Source organism: Geotrypetes seraphini, chromosome 7, assembly GCF_902459505.1.
Source record: "Geotrypetes seraphini chromosome 7, aGeoSer1.1, whole genome shotgun sequence".
NCBI classification, from domain to species: Eukaryota; Metazoa; Chordata; class Amphibia; order Gymnophiona; family Dermophiidae; genus Geotrypetes; species Geotrypetes seraphini.
Window position 1 is genome coordinate 71,728,751 of NC_047090.1, and position 18,988 is coordinate 71,747,738.

Sequence of the window (18,988 nt, forward strand, 5' to 3'; positions counted from 1 at the left end):
GCAAACAGCAAAACAGCCTGCGTAAAACTTGCACAAGCTATTTGTCATTTTTCCATGTGTAATCATTTTTGTAATGTCATTTGCACCAAAGTACATCAGTGTCCTACAATGCTACTATCACTCCTATAGGGTTGAAATGTCTGGCACTTATTTTTCCACTTTTATGACTGATATTATATTTGTTTTTTTTAATTAAAAAAAGATCTCTTGTAGGTTCTTTATTTAATGGATGTGGAGTTCATCCCTGAAACAACTTTTGCTTGGAATGGTCCAACATATTTATTAGTACCATAATATACGCACACACAAATCTAAGGTCACAAAATATTTCTCTCTAGTTCTGCATGTTTCTCTTGCTTTCTCTCTTACACCTGAGAACTGCACCCACAGTTTCCATTAAAAAAATATTCAAATCTCAACAGCTGCTGGTATATCATGTTTTAAAGGGATTGTCTAACATTGTTCTCCAAGCTTGAGATACACCAGAAAAATAAACATACAAACTAATTCAACACTTCAGTACAAATTTGGCACTTAGCTAAAAGATTGTGTGTAGAATGCATTGAATGATACTTATTAAATGGGGATAAGGTTGAAAAAATAATCTCTGCATATTTCCATTTTGTAAAATGCAAAGATATAAGCAGAAGCAAGTAATTAAGGATGTTTTTCTGTTGGGTGCATGACCAAAAAAAAAAAGAAAATCATATTTCGTATGAAACTATAGCATAAAACAACAAAACACATTCACAAGCCACTTGTTGGCACTGTGTACCTGAGTGAGAATTTCTAGAACATTGTAGAACAAACAGCCATAAAGTTTATTTAGAATATCCCCTCTTCTTCCCCTCCCCCCCCCAAAAAAAAAGATTAAAGATAAGACTTCAGTGCTTGGGCACAGCAGCTGAATTACTGGCATTATTTTACCTATAGCTTATTTCATTCAGTTGGTTTTGCAGTAGCTGTTCTCATTATCCTTCTTATGCCTATTGACGCTGGCAGAAGCCTATTAGTAAGTCGATGTCCCACTTAATTAAGACTAACAATTAAAATAACAGTCATTGTATGAGAAAGTTAATGTGCTTGGTCATTGGTAGGGACCAGATGGGGCTAATTGTCATTAAAGGTCACAATGTTTGACTTTTAGCAGTTGGATTGTCCTGCAATATGGTTTTCACTGTCACTTCCATAGTCCATATCAGGGTCGTCATCTTCCTCATCTTCATATTCTTCATACATTTCACCATTGAGATTGTCAACCTCAGTTTCTTCCTTAATGAGAGGTTCCTCGCCTTTTATACCATAAGTGCTTTCAGTGATAGGCATCCCAGGTTCTGGGCTGCTGGACACACTTGAGTGCTCAGATGGCAGATGGGGGGAAGGCACCCCGGCCATAGCAATGGCTCCTGGGAAAATTACACCTGCTGTAGTGATAGGGATCTGTGCTTGTTGCCTGTAAAGAAATTACAAATAAAATCAAAGCAAAGTAACAATAAAGCAATACCTTTTATTTTACTACCATGAGATTAGTAAGTGCAATTTTTCACAATCCTTTGAATAACTTTTTTGTCAGCAAATTTAATCACCTCACTTGTTTTCATTTCTAGATGATTTATAAATATGTTAAAAAGCAGAAGTATCAGCACAGACTTCTGGGGAACTCCACCATTTATCCTTCTCCACTGAGAATATTAACCATTTAATCCTACTCTCTGATTTCTTGCTTTCAACCAGTTCTTAATCCACAAAAGGATACTGCTTCATATCACATGACTTTCTGAGCCTCAGGAGTCAGTAATGAGAAACTTTGCCAAATGCCTTCTGAAAATCCAGATACACAAAATAAACCAGTTTACCTTTATCCATGTTTATTCATCCCTTCAAAGAAATGTAGCAGATTAATGAGGCAAGATTTCCCTTGGCTAAATCCATGTTGGCTTTGTCCCATTCATCCATGCCTATGTAAAATGGCCCGTTAGTTCTGAGCTATGGAACAGCTGCTCAATCTTGGTTCTATCATGTTTCCCTGAAAATAAGCCCTAGTCGCCAGCATCAGTGCTTCCTCTGTCCCTCCCCGCCCCTTCCATCTCTCTCCCACCAATAGAGAGAACAAAATATCTTGTAACAAATGGCAATGTCAGCAGCAATCTAGACAGGCTGCTTCGGGCCTTCTCTCACCTGGGCGTTCCTTTGCCACATCACAGATGATGTCATCAGCAACGCGGCACACGGAACGCCTGGGCGAGAGAAGGCCCGAAGCAGCCTGTCTAGATTGCTGCCAACGTTTCCATTTGTTACAAGGTATTTCAGTCTCGTGGTTGGCAGGAAATGGAAGGGTCAGTGGTAGGCGGAGGGTGGGGTGGGTGGATGCACAGCAGGGGGGATGGGAAGGAGGGATAGAAGCTGCAAGGGTTCTGCTACACAAGGGATGGGAGGGAGGAATAGAAAGATACTGCACAATGGGATGGGTGAGAGGGGAAGAAAGATGCTGCACATATGGGGGAGAGAGAGGAAATAGGAAGAATTGAGGTGGAGGAGAGGAAGGGAAAGATGATCATTGTACATGAAAAAATAAGACCTACCCCAAAAATAAGACCTAGTGTCTTTTTTGGGCCCAAAATTAATAAAAGACAGTGTCTTATATTAGGGGAAACACGATATTGGATGACATCATCCATTTGTGTGCTGGACTGAAACCTTCTTGTCTATGGAAAATATTCATGCCTTTTAGTGGAAGAGGTTCTCCATCTTGTATTTCACAAATGGTCACAATGCTATTCATGTTTCCCCAGCCTCATACTGTTCTACATGTGCTGTTTCCATCAACTTGGTGTTCAAACATCCTCCATCACTGTACATCTCAGTGTTCTCTCAGTCAACTGCATCCTCATTTATAGACTCCCAACTTCCTAATATAGTATCATTTCTCAGTTTATGAATGGGCTTCTCATATCAAGCTACAATTGTAGAAGCCTTCTGTACCTGAACCTCAATATCATCCTTACACCTCTCATAAAGCTGCTTTTTGAGCAACAGAAGGCACTGAAATTGAATATGTGAAGCTAATTTGGGATGTACTGGCTTGCCAGACCTAATGCTGGACCTAGATGATATTTATGTGGGATCTGGTTGAATGTTGGCTAGAACCGAAATAAGTATATGCAGGTTGCCTAACCCCCTCTGATCCCCTCTTCCTCTCTCTCTGGTCCTGATCCTACCCTGAAGATAGTACATCCCATACCAGACCCCCTCCCACTTCTATCCTCCAGACCTACCTTTTCTATGCTTGGTGGTCAAGAGGGTCCTACAGGCAGAAGCAATGCCCACTCATTCTTGCCCATCGTGGCTCTGGACTCAAAATGGTACACTAGTGGCAGTCTCTTGGTATTCTGTTTCATTGTCAATGAATAGCCTAAGCATATATTCCCTGGCCATTGCTACTACCCAGCACCAGAAGCATAAAATAACAAAAAGCAGCCATGGTCTTTGGCTTCTCTGTGTGCAGTTGCTAAATCTGCCATAACTGCCTCCTACAAACAGGAAGCCAATGTTGTAGCAGTCAGGTACATAGAGGCTAAGGCTCCATGGCTGCTTTCTCTTGTTTTGTCACTACTGATCCTGGAAAGCAGCAGTAGCTGGGGCACCAAGGTGAACAGAAGGTGAAAAGGGTGGATATGGAAGGGAGGAGAACTGGATGGAAAGGGGGAAGAGAGGTGGAATATAAAATGGAAGATATAGAAGAGAGAGATGTTATATGTGGAAAGAGAGGAGATGTGCTGGATGGAAAGGGGAAGGGGGAGATGTTAGATGGGAGAAGAGATGCTGGATGGAAGAAAGAAGACAGGGAAATACTTGATTGAAGGAAAGAGGGGAGATGCTAGATGGAAGAGGGAGAGAAAAAGTGGGGAGATGCTAGATGGAAGATAGAGTTAGTGAAAGATTGGGGAATACAAGGAAGAGGAATGAGAGACCAGGGTGAGGGAAAGAGCTGGAAAGCTGTAGTTAAATGCATTAAAAGAGGGCAACTGAAGGCTGGATTGTAAGAATGAATGAAATCTGTAGCGGATGCAAAAATATAAATGGAAAAATGCTGAAAAGGAAAAGATTAGTGTCAAAGATGGATGTAGTGGAGGAAGTGAAGAAGATAGGGGAGAGAGGAAAATGAGAAGTTGACAGGAAACATGCATAAATTTGAGCATTGTCCTGATAATGGTTGGAAGTTCATGGATAAACGCATTTGGTGTATAATAGTCCTTCTAATGGAAATCTGTTCCTAGCCATTTTTTAATCATTGTAGCTTATTTTACATTATTCTAGACTATTTATATTTTATTCTCCTTCCTTTTGTTTTGTTCCCTCTGCCCCTCTCTTTCTCTTTATACAAATTGTATTTCTGCCCTTCTCCATCCTGTATCGGTAAGTTAATGTTTGTCAGTGCGTTTGATTGTTTGTAGCATTGTTGTAATTTGTTTTTAATGTACGTTCTTATTATACTTTGTTTTATATTATGTAAAACCGCTTTGAATTTTAATAAGGCTGTATATCAAATTTTTAAATAAACCTGAAACCTAAACCTGATACATTCACTGGGCCCTAATGAATATATAACTTCTTGTTAATATCTGTTGTAATTTGTGGAGCATCAACTTTCACTTACATTACCACTTGGACCAATCTCCTGAATCCCAAAGAAATACACTTCTTTAATTTTAGAAATAACTTGGAGATTGGGTATCCAAATAAAAGATGACTTTTAATGTGAGCAAGTACAAAGTGATGTGTGTTGAGAAGAGGAACCCAAATTATAACTACATGGTGCAAGATTCATCATTAGAAGTTACTGCTGAGGAAAATGACCTGGGTGTCATCATTTATCGTTATTTATTTTAAATTTGCTAAATCCGCATTCTTCACTATAGCAAATCAATTGTATACAAAAAAAGTCACCCCACCCCAAATAACTGAATAAAGAAAAGAACACTATTAATAATAGGAAAGTTTACCATTCAAACAAGATAACCAGAGGGCCCTGAAACCCCACCCCCACCCTCTGAACCCCCATACCTTTTTAGAGACGTTGAAGCGGGAGGGAAGCTCAGTCCAACCTGCTTGAAGGCTCGTCACCTCAAAATGACAGGCCTTTCTCTCCCCGGTGCATTATATGATGCACGGGGAGGGACATAAGGCCCTGATTGGCTCAGATGTCTGATTTGCTCAGACAATTTGACTTGGCAGGCCTACAAGTGGGACGGACTGAGCTTCCCTCCTGCTCCATCTATGAAAAGATATGGAGGGTTTGGAGGGGGGGGGGGTTGGGGGAACCTCTGGTGGCAGGAGGGAGTGGGCACCCCTCCCATCTTGCTGCCACGGGGGGAGCGTGGTTGGCATGGCATGAGGGAGTGGGCATCCCTCATGCCATTTTGCTGCCATGGGTGAGGGTTGGCAAAGCAGGAGGAAATGGGCATTCCTCCTGCCGTTTTGCTGCCATTAGGGGGGAGTCACCATGGCAGAAGGGAGTGAGCATCCTTCCTGCCAATTTTCTTTCACAAGGGGTGGGTTCTGCATGGCAGGAGGAAGAGGGCATTTTTCCTGCCATTTTCACTGGCTGGGGGGGGGTCGGGTGGTGCTGGTTCGTGGGGAGAGCCATCGTCGGCTGGGGTGTGTGCTCTTTTTTCTAATGGGGCAGATATTGGTTAGACAGTTAAATGGTCTTGACCAGTCGCTCTTTTGGATCGCTAACAGTGATCACTTTTTTTTTAGTGCATCGGGAAGCCATGTTAGAGCATCAATCGTTCTACTAGTTTACAAGGCATTTTAGTATTAATTAGCTTATTTGCATGGTCATATCAGGGAATGAGCGATCATGCAGAAAACCAGTGATGAACCATTTTCTGCATTGGGTCGGCAAATGCAATCATCGCTACAGTTGTTAAAATAGGTTTAGAGACAATCGCTGGCTTTAGTGCATCTGGGCCAGAGACATTTTCTGTTTTGAAAATGGTCATTTTCACTACTGGATTTTTGTATGTTTTCTGCATAACTTCTAAACTCAGATTTAGACGTCATATCAAAAATGGCCCTCCATATCATGTTATTCCTATTAATAGGATTCATGAAAACATAAGAATATAAGCATTGCCATATTGGCACAGACTAAATATCTAGTATCTAGTTTCCAAAAGTGGTCAATCTAGATCCATGCATCTGGTAAGATCCTAAAAAAGTAAAGCAGATTTTATGTTTTATGTGATTAATATTCTAATTTCCTATCTACAGGCTTGTGGTCCTTTCTTATTCTTCTAAATTTTTACATTGTGAACCACTTAGGTCTGTCTTATACAGTTGTAGCGGTATAGTAAATGTGAAATAAATAAATAGAAATAAGCAGTAGATTTTCCCAAGTCCATTTTAATAATGGCTTATGGACTTTTAAGAAATTGTCCAAACCTTTTTTTAAACCCTTTTAAGCTAACTGCTTTTACTACATTCTCTGGCAACAAATTTAAGAATTACCACATTGAGTGAAGAAATATTTTCTCTGATTTGTTTTACGTTTATTGCTTAGTAGCTTCATTGCGTGTCCCCTAATCTTTGTATTTTTTTGAAAGAGTAAACATGTGATTCACTTCTACTCTTTCCACTTGTGTTTTATAGACCTCTATTATATTATATCTCCCCTCAGCTATCCAAGCTGAGGAGCCCTAAACTCATCAGGAAGTCACCCCATCCCCTTTATCATGTCCATTGTCCTTCTCTGTTTCTTTTCTAATTCCACTATAGGGCTTATTTTCAATAAAGGAAAACATACAAAAAGTGGCATAAAGAGGCAGATGGTCATTTTTTTTTGCCAAACCCTTCCAATTTGCTATTTTCAAAACCCATATTGTAGATGGATTTCTATGGTGGTTTTCTGCAGTGCATCTAAATCTGAATGGGTGTGTTGGGGTGTGGTTTTGGCAGGAATAGGGTGGGCTTATGATTTAGAATTTTTATTTTTTTTTACTAATTCCAAGTTCCAAGTTTCCAAGTTTATTCAATATTTGATTAATCGCTTATTCAACATTCTAAGCGATGTACATAGTATAATAATAACAAAAGTTAATAGGGGGAGACTGACAATTTCATGTAAACAAAACGAAAACAAAACACTTGAGACGAACATGGAGTATAAAGGGGAAGGAGAAGGGAAAGAAATACAATTTTGAGAAGGCTAAAGAAAACATTTAAGGTAAACAACATTAGGAAAGGAAGAACAAATGGAGGCTAAAATAGTACATATGAGATCTATAAAAAACTTTGGTCGGGTCATACGTACTGGTTATCTCAGCTGTCAAATGCATCTTTAAAAAGAAAACATTTGAGCTTACTTTTAAATTTAACCAAATCTAATTCATCACGAATATTGATTGGAAGTAAATTCAAGGTTTGAGGTGCTGTGACGGAGAATTGAACATTTTAGAAAATGTCCAGGGCATAATTTGGATATTTGGGGCTAGTCCTGTTTTAACAATGAATAAGTTCCAAAAAGATACCCAAACTGACTAGATGAGCACTTGAGGGATGAAGGCATGACACTTCCCCCCTCCCCCAACATACTCCCCTAGTGGTCACTGACCCTAAGGATTTGAATGATAGCTTCAGCTTCAGAGTCTTGGGTATTATTCTGGATTCTTCTCTTACTTTTAGTGACCAGATACATTCTTTGGCAAAGAAATGTTTTTTCCAGTCTGTATATGCTGAGAAAAGTTAGGTCACTATTCTATCAGGAACATTACTCACTATTGGTACAGTCCACTGTGCTTGCTCAGTTGGACTATTGTAACTCTGTTTATTTGTGTATTAAACAGGGTAGTTTAGATCAACTCCAGCTGATACAGAATCCAGCGGCTAAACTTATTTTTGGAACGAGAAAGTATGATCACGTATCCCCATTGTTGAGAAAACTTCACTGGCTTCCGGTTCGTCACAGGGTACAGTTCAAGCGTGCATGTGTTGTTTTTAAATTCCTTTATGGAATATTTGATCCTTCAATCCCTCTTAGTTGGAATGCTATTAGATCTTGCCATTCAAGGATTACAACAATCTATAAATTATCATTTCCATCTTCAAGAGGATTTAAATGTGCTGGGAAGCTCAGTAAATCTATAGCATTTAAATTGGTAGAAATTTGGAATAGACTTCCAGATTCTTTAAGACTGTTAGGTCAATTACATCAGTTTTGAAAAAATTTAAAAACTTGGTTGTTTACACAATAGTTATCCAAGATTATTAGCTGCCGAACAGTAATTAAGTATATTTTATTTTTAACTTTTCTATACAGCCTATTAGTATGTTATTCTCCTTTTTAATGAATTGTAAACCAAATCGGGCTCCTTAGGGAAATGATCTGGTATATAAACTGAAGATTAGATTAGATGTTATGCTATTACAGCAGCATGTAGGTTCCTGGACTAGTAGGTGGTATAGTGACCTATAGAGATGGCATATCCCACTGGTGGAATCTGTAAGCTTTCCAAAAACCACCTACATCCCACTGTGCCTACATAAGGGGTAAGGTCTATTGGTGTGGCTCACCATCTACTATAAGAGGTTTATGGAGAGAAGTATTCCTCATCCTATTTATGTGATAATCACTGCAGTGTCCCCTAGGGTGACCCACTGCTCTGCTGAGATGTCTGTGTGGCTTGTTTCCTAAAAATTCCTACATCATAATGACTTGTTTCGGGAGTTTTTCTGTTGGATGTGGGATTTTTTTTCTTTCAAAAATCGTAAAAAAATAGACACACTGAGCACAAGTACATCTGAGAAATTACCATTTTCAAATAAAAAAGATAGACCTTTTTTGGTTTCAAAATGGTTAGTGAGCAGAATTGCTCACAAAATATGAGGTGCAAGTTGTACCATGGAGCAATACAAGGGCATTCTAATATTCTCAGTTTTGTTCTTCATTCCTGTCCTGATAATTCCTAACATTCAATGATGACACCTAGATCCTTTTCCTGGAAGATGACTCCTAATGTGGAACCTTGCATCATATGGGTTCTTCTTGCCTTCATGTATCCCTTTGCACTTGCTCACATTAAACGTCATCTGCCATTTGGATGTCCAGTCTTCTATGTTCCTCTTGCAATTTTTCACAATTCTCTTGAGATTTACCAACTTTGAATAACTGTGTGTCATCAGCAAATTTAATCACCTCACTTGTTATTCTTGTCTCTAGATCATTAATGGATATATTAATGGATATATTAAAAAGCAGTATTCCCAGCACAGCCACCACTATTTACTCTCCCACAAACCCCTAGACAACTAACAAACCTTTCTATCAAAGGATTACTACTAACAGGCTTTGGCTCATATAATTTTCTGGGTTTATTTAAAGAAGGAGGAAAAAGCCACTATCTACCCTTCTCCATTGATAATATTTACCAATTTGTCTGTGTCCAAGTTTACCTCACTGATGAACAGTTTATTATTGCTTTGCTGTTAACTCTACCTACTGTATACTATCTTAGGAGAATCTCTTCATAAAGACAGCTAACAAATCTCAATAAATAAATTAGCGTATACAGTGGTACCTCGGTTTACGAGTGCACCGGTTTGCGAGTGTTTTGCAAGACGAGCAAAACATTTGCAAACTTGGTGCCTCGTAAACCGAGCGCGCCTTGATTTGCGAGCGCCCCCCCCCCCGCGAACCGGCACCCTCCCCCCCGCAATCCGGCACCCCCCCGCCATCAGGCAACCCCCCGCCGCCATCGGGCACCCCCCTGCCGCGACCTGAGGTCCCCCCAACCCACCCGAACCCTCTTCTTACTTTGATGTAGCCTCCGCACCTGCACCAGCATGTCCTGTGCTGTGCTGTGTTGTGCCAGTGCCCGAAAATCTGCCTCCGGTGCTGGGCCTTGAGCATGTGCGCATGCTCAAGGCCTGAGAGTTCACGTTGGACGTGAACTCTCACGTCCAACGTGAACTCTCAGGCCTTGAGCATGCGCACATGCTCAAGGTCCAGCACCGGAGCAAATTTTCGGGCACTGGCACAGCACAGCACAGGATATGCTGGTGCAGGTGCGGAGGCTACATCAAAGTAAGAAGAGGGTTCGGGTGGGTTGGGGGGACCTCAGGTCGTGGTGAAGGGGTGCCTGATGGTGGCGGGGGGGGCCTTCGGGGGGAGCAATGCCGATTCTCGTGGGGGGGGTGGAGCAGCGCTGCTGGCCTCGGGGGGGGGGGGGGGTGAAAGGTGGGAACCTATCAAAGCGAGTTTCCATTATTTCCTATGGGGAAACTCGCTTTGATAAACGAGCATTTTGGATTACGAGCATGCTCCTGGAACGGATTATGCTCGTAATCCAAGGTACCACTGTATTTGGAAAGTGGTTAGGGTCAGGATTGGGAGATGAAGGATGTAGAATAGAATTTAAAAATTCAAAGTTTGTCTAGCTGACTTCTTGGACGATTACAGTCTAGGGCCTCATATTCAAAGCTATTTATCTAGCTAGCAGTATTTGCCACCCAGAAACATAGCACTTACCAGGGCCACCCACAGATTTGCAGCAGCATTATCTGTTATCCAGATATTGCCTCTCAAAATCTGTACAGATTGCCCCAGTGGAGCTGGGACTTATATTGAGACTAGCAATATGCAGCGACAATAGCCCACAAAATATCCAGATAACTTAGAATAGGAAAAAGCTGTCCTAAATTAATCCAGATGTATATCCAGACAGTGCACTGATTTGGGGGGCTATAAGTAGTGGTGGGTGATGAACAAGTAGATAGGGAAAGGGAGTACTGTTGTGGTGAGTTCTGGATATGGCTGAGGATGCGAATACAAGTATGTGAGTGAGATAGAAATAATAGGGAAAGGAGAGACTTTCTCTCTCATAATCTCCTGCTCTCTCATTTCCTTTTCACATCTAACCTAGGCCTTTACGTTTTTTCCCCCATTTCTCACTAAGCTGTACAGTAATTTAAAGTCATGTGACTGTGGGTCCCATCTCTTCTTCAGCAACCTCTGCTTGCTGCTTCTTTACCGAAGGTGAGAGAAGTGGAATCTTCTGCTGGCTTTTTAGCATGTCCAGTTATGTTACACAAAAAGGGAAGGTAAAAGTGGTAGGAAGGGAAGACAAGGGGGGTGAGGGAAAGAAAAGTAAAAGAAGTGAGAGAAAAGAGTAAAAAGGGAAGGGAGGAGAGGCTAAACAAAGGAAAGAAAGGGGAAGGAAAGGGTAGAAAAGAAGAAAGAAAATCCCTCAGAGGTCAAGGAAAGAAAAGAGAAGGAGAGAAAGAGAAGAGAAAGCTAGAAAAGAGAATCAAAGAAGGTTAAGATAGTCTATGAAGGCAGACCTTTTTGATTGTTCTTATGACCCTTGTACACCTTTTTCCTTTTTGTATTTCATTAAAACTCAATAAAATTTCAAGTTAAAAAAAAATAAATAATAAAATAAAATAAATAAATAGGGCTGCTAAAGGTTTCCCTGAATCTTCAGCCAGAGAGGCTTTTTAACTTCCTCCATTGTACACCACTTCTTCAGCCAACTGGGGAATGGGATTTCAGAAACAGATATACAGCATGACAAAACGCCACATAGTACAGTGACTGATCTTGTAAGAGGATAAGGTAGTGAGTGGTACTAGAGAGCTTTAACAAAACTTAACAGTAACATTGACTAAGTTCTATAAAGAATGATAACTGATTTTATTTTATCAACCCTTAAGCATACACATCCAGGGTGGGTGGGGGAAGGGGCGGTTTGCATTAGAATTTCATTCGGGAAATATATGGAGGGTTTCCTGTAGGTATGTACTTTTTCTAAATATTTGGTGGGGGTGGGGGGGAAATAGTTGTACATTGTTGTCTATAAGTTTAATATGCATTTCGTGTAAACTTATATATATTGAAATTTTTTGTTTGCACTATGGTAGTTTGGAAATTTAATGAAGATTTACAAATAAAACACTCAAATTAAAATGCTCACCTTCTCATACTTGGGTACCCCAACCTATTCTAGTAGTTTATCTCCTAAACTCTAGACTTTCACCTTTCAGAAGAATGGAACTTCTATTGTCTCTGTAGTTTCTTCAGCTAGCAGTAGACTGAAGTTCTTTAATGGTTATTTAACTAGGATGGGATAAGGTCCTTCACTGGCTCTTGAACTAGAGCTGCCATGGCTCCCCCTGTATCTTCAGCTGGCTCTTGAACGTAGGTTGATAGCTTTTGCTTTTCTACTGTTTAAATCTCTATGTACGTAGCTTTGCTTGCACATGGACAAAGTATGTGTACGGACTGATGGACAGACAGACAGACAGACAAACAAACGAACCAAGCCTCAATAGTAGGCGTTATCATCTATTGCCAAAATATGTCTAAAAAATAAATACTAACTTCATAACATGTTTACAGTATCATATTTCAAAGGCATGCTATAAACATTATTTTAATATTAAAGAAAATACTAAAAATTATTTTATTAATATTGACCTGAGAAAAAGATTAAAGAGGCTGCTATTGTTGCTGCAGTATATAAAGAACATAATATAGCTAAGAATGGATCTAATCCCGTAACACACTAATTTTGTATGAAGAATCATACCCAACACTGAAATACTGCCTCATCTCTTGACGCTTGTTGCGCATAATTGCCTTGTATTCACCAATTCGCAGCTTTTTGCCATCCACGAGGCAGGTGCGTTTGGGTCGGGGCTTGTATTTGTAGTCTGGATACTTTTCCAGGTGTTGCTTGCTGAGTCGGGCTTGCTCTTCATAGTATGGCTGTTTTTCTAGGTTTGTCATAGATTTCCAACGAGACCCTGCAGAACATAGAACAGCACCTCAGCATCAGCAGATGAACATTATTTTCTATTTTTCTTGTGTAATAATTCTGAATATCAGGTACAGATAATAGCTTTTTTTTTCTTTCACATTTGACATTCAGCAATTTTATATTTGTTATATATACTGTATATACATGTGTGTATAAATAAATAAATAAATAAATATATACATACATATATATATTTATATATATATATACATGTTTTGTTTTCTATCCTGTTCTCCCCAAAAAGCTCAGAACAGGTTACACATTCTTATACATAATATACATTAGGTTACAATTTGCCACAATTACAGTATAAGTTTTTTAATACAAGTTTTTATCCTAATTCGACACATACTAGGGATCTAATACAAATATACAGTACATAGTAAACAGTCTATCTATCTATCCTGCCTTTAACTGCCTTCTTCAGATCAAAGTTGTTTATATTATAAAATCCAACATAAAAGGAAAGAACTACAAAATCACTCACCCAAAAACCACATATAATACAGTGGTACCTTGGTTTGCGCATATAATTCGTTCTAGAAGTATGCTCGTAATCCAAAGTGCTCGAATATCAAAGCAAAGTTCCCCATAAAAAATAATGGCAACTTGGGATGATTCGTTCCACTGACAATATAGTACATCTCTCCTCCTCCCTCCCTTCCCCGACCCATATCCCTTCTAAAACTATTCCCACTGCTGTCCTCCACTTTGAGGCCACCCCAGGAACCAGCTTTGCTTTTTCCCTGAGGCCACCGGCGCTGTTACCTCCCTTCGTGACCATCAGTACTGCTCTCCAACTCCTCCCCCCACTGACTGGCCCTGTGATTACCCGTGCGCCGGTGCTGAAAGTGCCTGCCGCTGATGGGGGAGGGGGGACAGTTTTTCGGGGAGAGGGGGGAGGTATAGGCCTTCAGGGGGGGTGCAGGACTTCAGGGGTTCATGGGGACAGACCTTCAGGGGGGAGGTGCAGTCCTTCAGAGGGGACAGGCCTTCAGGTGTTCAGGGGGACAGGCCTTCGGGAGACAGACCTTCAGGGGTAGGTGCAGTCTTTCAGGGGGGGGGACAGGCCTTCAGGTGGGGTGCAGGCCTTCATGGGCTCATGGGGACAGGCCTTCAGGGGGACAGACCTTCAGGGGAGGTGCAGTCCTTCGGGGGGATAGACCTTCAAGAGGGGGTGCAGGCCTTCAGGGGTTCAGGGGAGACAAGCCTTCAGGGGGGGACAGGCCTTCAGGGGGGACAGACCTTGGGGGAGGTGCAGTCCTTCAGGGGGATAGGCCTTCAGGTGGGAGTGCAGGCCTTCAGGGGGTGGAGGCCTTCGGGGGTTCAGGGAGAACGGGGGTTCAGGGAGAACGGGCCTTCAGGGGGACAGACCTTCGGGGGAGAGGTTGATGAAGCTCTTTTAAACCTGGGCATGGTAGCCTATTAAAAATGGACAGCTATGTGGTAGAATAGGCAAGCATGAAAAATAAAATAGCCATTATATATTCCTTCCATTGCTCTGAATTTACTAGTCAGGGTTTGTTTATAAGATAAGGACCTATCCAAGGGCAAAGGAGGAGGGTTTAAATGGCTAGATATAATTACAATTGTAGAAGCCAGAAAACAAACCAGATAAAACAAATATGGGATAATATATTGACCTAAATATGTGTTTTGTGCAGAGGTCACTGGAAACAGGAGTAGGCCTTCTCTCAGGTCACTAGAAATGCATTTGATAGCTCTGTTGAAGACCAGAGAAGATACACACAGGCTGTAGCTTAGTTTTATGAAGTCCCATTGTTTCAATGTGTGCCCAGTCTGGTCTCCAGAGACCTGCAGAACAGATATGGTTTGGCTTTTGACCTGGTTGCTACAGAGATGGACTTTTCTTCTTACTTCTGAGATTACATTCCAGGGGAGTGGGCATCCCTCTCCTTTTTTGCAGGGTAAAGTTAGAAATGCTAATTGGATATACAAAATGCATACATGATGAATTAAATTTTAGTAAACCAATAATGTAGGAACTTTCATATTCAATGGTTCAGATTTAAATATAATTACCTCTAAAAATTGTACTGGAGGAGTCATATAGGAAAATGTAGGGTTTGTGGGAGTGGATTGGCCACTCCCCCTTTTCTTTCACTGAGACACGGGATTTTCAGTGCATGCTCTTAAATGACTCAGTAACATGGAAGCAGTAGTTTGACTTTTAAGGAGAAATGATTTACAGCTGTGTGTATGGATATTTTTTCCTCTGTAAGTATATTATAATGTAATACTTTTTCCTGGTTTCTTCTGTACCTTTTCTTTATTAGATAAGCTAGTATTAAAATGTAACTTTTAGGAATCTTTGTGTGAGGGGGACAAACACTCCCCAATATGCATACAAGCGCCTTATATGGTATCAAGTATTCATGACCAATTATATGCAGTCAGTAAAATGTCGTCATGTATTAGGTATATTTAAGTGAACCTAGCAGAACAGAATCTTGAGGGCATTATGTCAGGGAAGTTGCATTTATATCCTCTGACTTCAAGTTTCAAGTTTTATTAGGATTTTATATACCGCCTATCAAGGTTATCTAAGCGGTTTTTACAATCAGGTACTCAAGCATTGTAATGTTCCTCCATTGTACAAATGAATGCCTTGAAACAGGACTGTCTGTTGAATTTTAATAAAACAATATTTTATCTGAAATATTTGTACAATTATCATCATGTCAGTGCACCTATGGGCAGGGTAGAACCAAAACTCTGCTCATTTGGCACCCATACAGGGACTTGTCACTAAAAGGCAGTCTTTTATAGGCCATGTTTATCCTTGTGGAGAGAGAATTTTCTGAAGATGAATCTTAAGGCTCTTGTCAGTCAAATCTGATGATGTGTATTAGAGAATGACACGGTGGCAGTTTACCCCCGGCTACCGCGTTTAGCCGCGGGTAACCCGCCAAAAACGGGGAACGAAAATTAGCAGCCTCTGCGGGGACAGGGACAAGGCCATCACCGCCCCGTGGAGCGGTGAATGGTCTTGTCACCGCAGTGAGGCACAAAGGATCGTGCGGTTCCCGCAGCCCCCACCCACCCACCCGCACGCTGGCTCGATCGTTTAACCAGTTTCCTCTCTCCACCTCACCTTAGTTTGCCGGCTTTCTTTTTCGGCGACCGGAACGCTTTCAAAAGAGCCGCGCATGCGCGGCTGCTCAGTATTCAATCTTCAGCTCTGACCCAACCGGAAACAGGAAGTTGCAGCAGAGCAGAAGATTGAACTTTGAGCAGCCGCACGTGCGCGACTCTTTGAAAGCGTGCCGGTCGCCGAAAAAGAAAGCCAGCAAACTAAGCAGAGCTGGAGAGAGGAAGCTGGTTAAACGATCGAGCCGGTGTACGGGTGGGGGCTGCGGGGACCGCGTGTTCCGGCTCACACAAGGAAGGAGGGGGGTGAAAGGGAAAAAGTTTCTTTTCCTTGGAAATAGATTCTGAAGTGACCTAATCAAAGAAGACCAGCACCAAATGTACAAGAAATCCCTTAAACAATGTCAAAAGAGCCCAAAATAGAAATCTGCTACTGCCTTGAGACTCCATTATTGAAAGAATCAACTTGAAATCACAGAAGAGACAGGAAAAGGTTAAATGCCTCATGGAATCCTCAGGTACAAAACACAAACCAAATTGTGAATGAAATCAGAGCAGACAGTAAGAATTATAAAATTGATGTCATTATCCATCTGGAAAAAAAGGCGTACTAGAAATAATGCCTCAGCAATACAATTTTCAGAAGTTCTATTTGCTCATGGTAAGGGAGAAGAGAGACTGCTAGAGAGGGTGGGGGGACTAGACCAATTGTGGGAGGGGGTGAAGGGAGAGGCAAGTAACAGCAAATGGAAGATGCAGAGAGAAGACACACAGTGGATGGAAGGTATTGAATTAGAAGATGTGGAAAGCAGAAACCAGACAACAAAGGTAGGAAAAAAAAGTTCTATTTATTTATTTATTTTTTGCTTTAGGATAAAGTAGTATATTAGTTGTGTTGATAAAAATTTATAAACAAAGCCCTGCCAGCTGAACATCTCTTTCAGCAGCAGGAACTTTGATTTATAAGAAAGGAATAAGCTAAATATTGCAGTACTAAGGCTTATATGGATGCTGCGGGGACGGTGACGGGGCGGTGAATGGAATGGCAGTGGCGGTGACGGGGCGGTGAAAGGGATGGCGGTGACGGTGACGGTGCGGTGAAGGGAACGGTGGTGACGGGGCGGTGCATAGGATGGTGGGCCGGGGACGGTGCAGTGACGGGGACAGATTTTTTCCCCGTGTCATTCTCTAATGTGTATCCCATGGAAGTGGCTGCATGATGGAAGTTGTAAGTATGTTAGTTGCATACTGTAGTTAAAAGTTAATGAATGTAGCTATTCTATATATAATTTTATACTGCGAACTGTAAGTATAAATTCTTTAAATAAGCATGCTTTATTTTATTAAATGATATTCCTTTACTACCTGTAAAATTATACACAGAATAATATTATCTAATGATAGTATTATCTGTTTTTGTATGATGCCTGTATATATTTGAGTTATAACATTATATCATTAGAGCACATGCCGTTGTGTATATGTATGTAAATGTAACAAGAAAAAACTGGATTTGGGCAAAGGGACAGATTATTTTTGTCCTGGGTCTAGATCTTAGAATTAATGCAAGGAGAGTGCAGGAGGTTCACTCCCAGTTTTGGTGAACAGGGAGGGGCTGATGTGCGATTTTTCCAACTACATTAGCCAGTTGAGGAATTTTAAATTATAATCTATAACGACGATAGAGAAATTACAATTAAATTAAGATACTGAAGAGTACAGAGAGTTAATTTATAGATCATTATCGGGTCTAGAGGGGTGTGGAGTACACAGCATAGCCCCAAATTATTAAACCATAAGGGCCGGTATTCTTTGAACATCCCAGCAGAGTGTAGGTTTAGTCAGAATTAAGATAATATAATAGTTGAATAAATAATTTAGGATAGCTTTTCTATGACCTGACTAATTGGCTTCCTGTACTAAAAAGTTCAAGTAGTTTGTACACTTTTGGAAAAAAAACAAAGAAAAAGTGTGGAGAGCAACAGGAGCCAGTAAAACCAAATTGTTTTATTCAGATATATTTTTTATTAAGCTGCCTGTTATAGGGACATACTAATAGATTTACCCCCATCCTTTCAGGCATTCAACAAGGTGTAGAGATCTTTGCAATTCAATGCTTTCATGAGTGACATAGAGCTCAAAGTAATCAGAAACAAGATTTAAATGGGTTTTTTGTGTGTGTGACCGTCAGTGCAATTTCTATTTACTTGCCTATGTCATAAATCTTTAGGAGTCTTATCTTGCTTCTCACTTAAAAAAAAATATATATATATATATAGAGAGAGAGAGAAATAAAAAAAGAAGGGTTCATTCATTCCTTAGTATTTAATTTATATGCTTCTAGGATAAGATTTTAGAATCAGCTTATTGGTTGTTTTTTCTGCATTTACTATAAATGCTGCAAATCTTTATTATATTCCTAGTGGAGTAAAAGTGGTTTCAGAAGATGGGGAAAAGGATCAGTTAGTGTCTCCTGACAGTTTAAACATTTCTCAATTCCTGGAATCATCGAAGGATTTTATAGCCAAAAGAGCAACATTATTGGTCACTTTTAAAACTGACATAGAAAAACAAGACATTCTTAAATTATATTTTATAAATAAGAATGCCCTGTTTTGTGGTCAACAGATAAACATCTTTCCAGATGTCTCTAAACAAACACAATACAGGAGGAAACAATTCCTACAACTCAAGACTCAAGTCTTGGGTGTGGGGGCTTCTTTCTTCCTTAAATTCCCATGCAAATGTTTGGTGACTTATCAAAATGTTAGATATGTTTTTGTAGATCCAGCTCATTTAGAGAATTTTCTTCAAGATAAAAGTAAAGTAAATATTTTACCTGAAACTAATACAGAGATTGAGGTTGAGTGAATATAGAAGTTCTTCTTTTTTGCCTGATCTGAAGATTATTGAATAATTTATTTCCTGTTAATCTTTTTCTTATGATTTGGTGATACCAACAGAATAAGCAGCCCTCATATAATGTGGACTTGAAAAGATTTTCTTTTATGTTGAAGTATTTTCCTTGATTATTGTTTTCATGGAATTGTTATAAGTTG

At 40.3% G+C, this 18,988-nt stretch overlaps 1 protein-coding gene across 1 annotated transcript in view; it reads right to left on the bottom strand.

The window, feature by feature from the left end:
• Positions 1 to 918: 918 nt before the first annotated feature.
• SOX5 (SRY-box transcription factor 5) overlaps positions 919 to 18,988 on the bottom strand; it is an 845,257-nt gene continuing 827,187 nt past the window's right edge. The window contains 2 exon segments of the mRNA XM_033953468.1: positions 919 to 1,453; positions 12,588 to 12,804. Coding sequence (XP_033809359.1) covers positions 1,144 to 1,453; positions 12,588 to 12,804 — 527 coding nt within the window. The 3' untranslated portion in view covers positions 919 to 1,143.